General features: G+C 32.0%; 1 protein-coding gene across 5 annotated transcripts; it reads right to left on the bottom strand.

Moving 5' to 3' along the window:
• Nucleotides 1-244: 244 nt before the first annotated feature.
• LOC111906903 (uncharacterized) lies at nt 245-2,836 on the bottom strand. 5 transcript variants are annotated; one of them, XM_023902693.3, is made up of 8 exons: nt 2,688-2,836; nt 2,397-2,558; nt 2,235-2,328; nt 1,989-2,056; nt 1,404-1,460; nt 925-1,149; nt 696-761; nt 245-478 (listed from the first exon to the last, which is right to left on the bottom strand). In XM_023902693.3, exons 2-8 carry the CDS (start codon nt 2,499-2,501, stop codon nt 422-424), a joined length of 672 nt encoding a protein of 223 aa, XP_023758461.1. In that variant the 5' UTR covers nt 2,502-2,558; nt 2,688-2,836; the 3' UTR covers nt 245-421. The 5 variants fall into 5 exon arrangements, with proteins under 5 accessions (XP_023758461.1, XP_023758464.1, XP_023758460.1 ...); XM_023902696.2 differs by lacking the exon at nt 696-761 and having other exon boundaries at nt 2,688-2,834; XM_023902692.3 differs by having other exon boundaries at nt 2,397-2,781.
• Between the last annotated feature and the right edge of the window lie 509 nt (nt 2,837-3,345).

Here is a 3,345-nt window from a genome sequence, read left to right as displayed (position 1 = left end):
ACATTGAATGACAATAATTAATCCAAAAAAGTAAATGGTCCCCCATCTGCCTAATTCAAACAGATATTTATCCATAATAATATAATTTATTTTATTTGAACTTGGTGTTCCTTTCAAGTATACATATTAGCAAATATATATATATATATATTTGTTTCAACTAGTTTATTTTATGACATCATCAATTATAACATATGTGTATGTACGTATGCACATGTGGTCACGCTCAAACACAGAATTGAAATTAACCAAAAAAATCCCACTTTTGCATAAAAGAAAACAATACATTTAAAGCCACTTGATTTCGATACAAGAAAATATAACTACATAAAAACAACTACAACTGTTTTGATGACAATCAAAGGATTCTGAAGTGATTAAGAACCTAATTTCACAAGAAATCTTATTTTGGGTTAAAGCATTAATCATGCCTTCCTTTCCTCCTGTTGCTACTCCTCTCATCATATCTTCTGCCCGTCTAAAAACCATTAAATCCACATGAAAAAAACATTATCAAAACATACAATTTAAGCAAAACTATTAGTTATAAATAAGGAGTCTTATATTTTCTCTCCAAAAAGAATCATTAAAAAGATATAAACGACTCCAAGATATATAGAAACAAATATATAGAAAGAGATGAGACTCTTTTTAACTAATGTGGGACACTAACATGTTCATGTATGAGACAATACCAATGAGATTAGACTAGGGAAAGTCTGTTGTGCTCTAATATGTGGAGTCCTAGATTTTGAAACATCCTAACATATATAGAGACAAAATGAGACTTTGTTTAGTTAATTTGAACCCAACATTAAAAAATAAAAATAATATATATATATATATATATATATATATATATATATATATATATATATATATATATATATATATATAAAAGATATTGGCATACTAACTACTAACCCCTACAGAAAATCCTTGGATGTGCGCATCAAAAAACGAAGGCTCTTCGTTTTTTATGTTTGACATAGTCGACGAACCTCGCTTGTTTGAAGAACTAGAGCTTGAACTTTCACCACAACTCGAAAATAAAGAAGATGAATGTGAAGTCGAATCAAATGATTCGGTGTCGCTTTCAAACATCTCATCAAATAAATCCTTTAGTTCTTCAAAACTCTCTCCATTTTCCTGTCAACCACACAATAAACATTTTTCAAAAATACTTTAAATGGTAACCTTTGTTTTCCTTTTTTGGAAAATAAGTTTTGAATTATTGACAATGAGTCAACACTCAACAAGACAAGTGACATTACACCAAAAACCCCACAGAGTATTAGCAGACAAAACCAAGTTGATATCTGCCCCATGTACGTTAAAAAGGGCCTACATCCTCATGAACATATATTTTGTGAGCCTACTTGAATAGAGAATTAATGGCTTACAGTGGGTTTATTCTGACTCATCATCACAGCCATTTCCCTCATAAAATCAGCCATACCCTGCTTCCAATATCATTCACCATAATTAGTAAACTAACTAATGAGCTTCATTCATAATAAAGATGAACACTTTACATATAAAAATAGTAACAAAGAAAGGAAATTTTTTGTTTCTCAATTCATGAAAATCATGATCATGGGTTATTTCTTGGTTTCAAGAAAAGTGCATATATGACTTTTGAATGTAAAACGACTTTTTTTTACAACAAACATAGTCTTAGAGGTAAAAAAACTAAAAATATGAATCTAGGAAGAACCAAGTTTTGACTATTTTTAGATCAAAAGTGAGTTATAATTACTGGAAGGATGAATATTTAATTTCTTGAGATCCAACGCCCTTAAATGGTGGCCCAGATCATATGCTTCATCTTCCTCTTCGTTTTTAAGGTGGACCATGTCAAACCTCGATGCTCAAGAAGAATCTGAGCTCAAAAGATTCTTGCTTCTTTCAAGTTTTAAATCTCATAATCCATTATACGAATTTTTATAAGAAAAGTAATAATCAAAACACAAAAGAAAAGAACTTACATTTTCGTCATCCTCGCTATCGTAAACTCCTACATCGTACATAAATCTTTTATCCACATCGGAGAGTACTAAGAAACAGAAAACAGAGGAATCAAGTTAGCAAATTGTGAACCCTGTAATAAAAAGTTCAAATCTTTAACGACTTTTAAGAACATAGTATTCTATGATCTCAATCTCATAAAGTTGCTATAAACAATCACCAAAATACAGATATCAAGATTCAGTGTGTCTAATAGAAGAGTTTACCAGAATAAGCTTCTTGTATCGCCTGAAACTTTTTCTTCGCCTCCTCCACGTATCTGGTGTTTCCGGCCGCCGAGCACCGATCAGGATGCCATTTCTAACACATGTCGAATAGTAAATACTTTCATTCAAAATCAAGAAAAGACAGGAGTAAAGAATTCTTACTAGTGCAAGCTTTTTGTAAGCATTCTTGAGCTCTATTTCAGTGCATTCCTTCTTCAACCCCAAAACTTCATAAAAATCACGATTTTTTGCTCCATTGCCACCCATACTTCCAAACCCAGATCAAAATTCTACTCAACACTCCAAAAAGGGTAAGTTCTTCACCTTGCAGAAAGAACAGAACACCAAGATTTAGGGATTTGTTATAAGTTGCTACTGGTTATTACTGCAGAAGTAAAGACGAAAGCCTGGAATGAAAAGGATGGATGATAAAATTAGGAGGCAGTTCATCACCCACGATACATATGCTGATGTTAGTTTCGAAGAATCCTCCAGAAACTATATAAATATAATTAGTTGCAGAAGGTTTGGATGATTTTTTATTATGTATGATAAGTTTATTTTATATGGGTAAAAGTACATGGGTGTTTTGCAATAGGAGGAAGGAAACGTGAGATTGGAAGAGATGGACGGTTGTTGTTGATTTCGGTGTATAGATGTGGGACCCATTTGGATGAGGGGTCTAAATTAGGAATAGTTTAAGACAATGAAAGAACTTGGGATGTTATGATTCACAAAATGTTACAGCTGGAAGAACTGGGGTCTTGATTACGATGATAGCATTGTTTAATAGACGTTTTATGTATCAAAATATCTGCCTTTCATGCAAGATTCATGTTTTAATTATTGGTGCTGTAAATATCTTACGTTGATCATGTTAATTTTTAAAAGAAATATCTGATTTATGAGCTACCTATAAGTAGGTAGAAATTATGACGAGGACCAAGAGTCCTAGGGATGACATATCGACATATAGCAACTCATGACTTAGAGCTTAAAGGACATGAGACAAGTCGTCGTTGATAAAGTTGAAGATATATACAATCACAAGAAGTAGAGACATGATATGAAATATGTAAACGGTGATATGAATCTCAATATTAAGAAAGGT

This window comes from Lactuca sativa, chromosome 4 (assembly GCF_002870075.4).
Source record: "Lactuca sativa cultivar Salinas chromosome 4, Lsat_Salinas_v11, whole genome shotgun sequence".
Classification (NCBI taxonomy): domain Eukaryota; kingdom Viridiplantae; phylum Streptophyta; class Magnoliopsida; order Asterales; family Asteraceae; genus Lactuca; species Lactuca sativa.
This window is presented reverse-complemented; position numbering and strand designations above follow the sequence as displayed.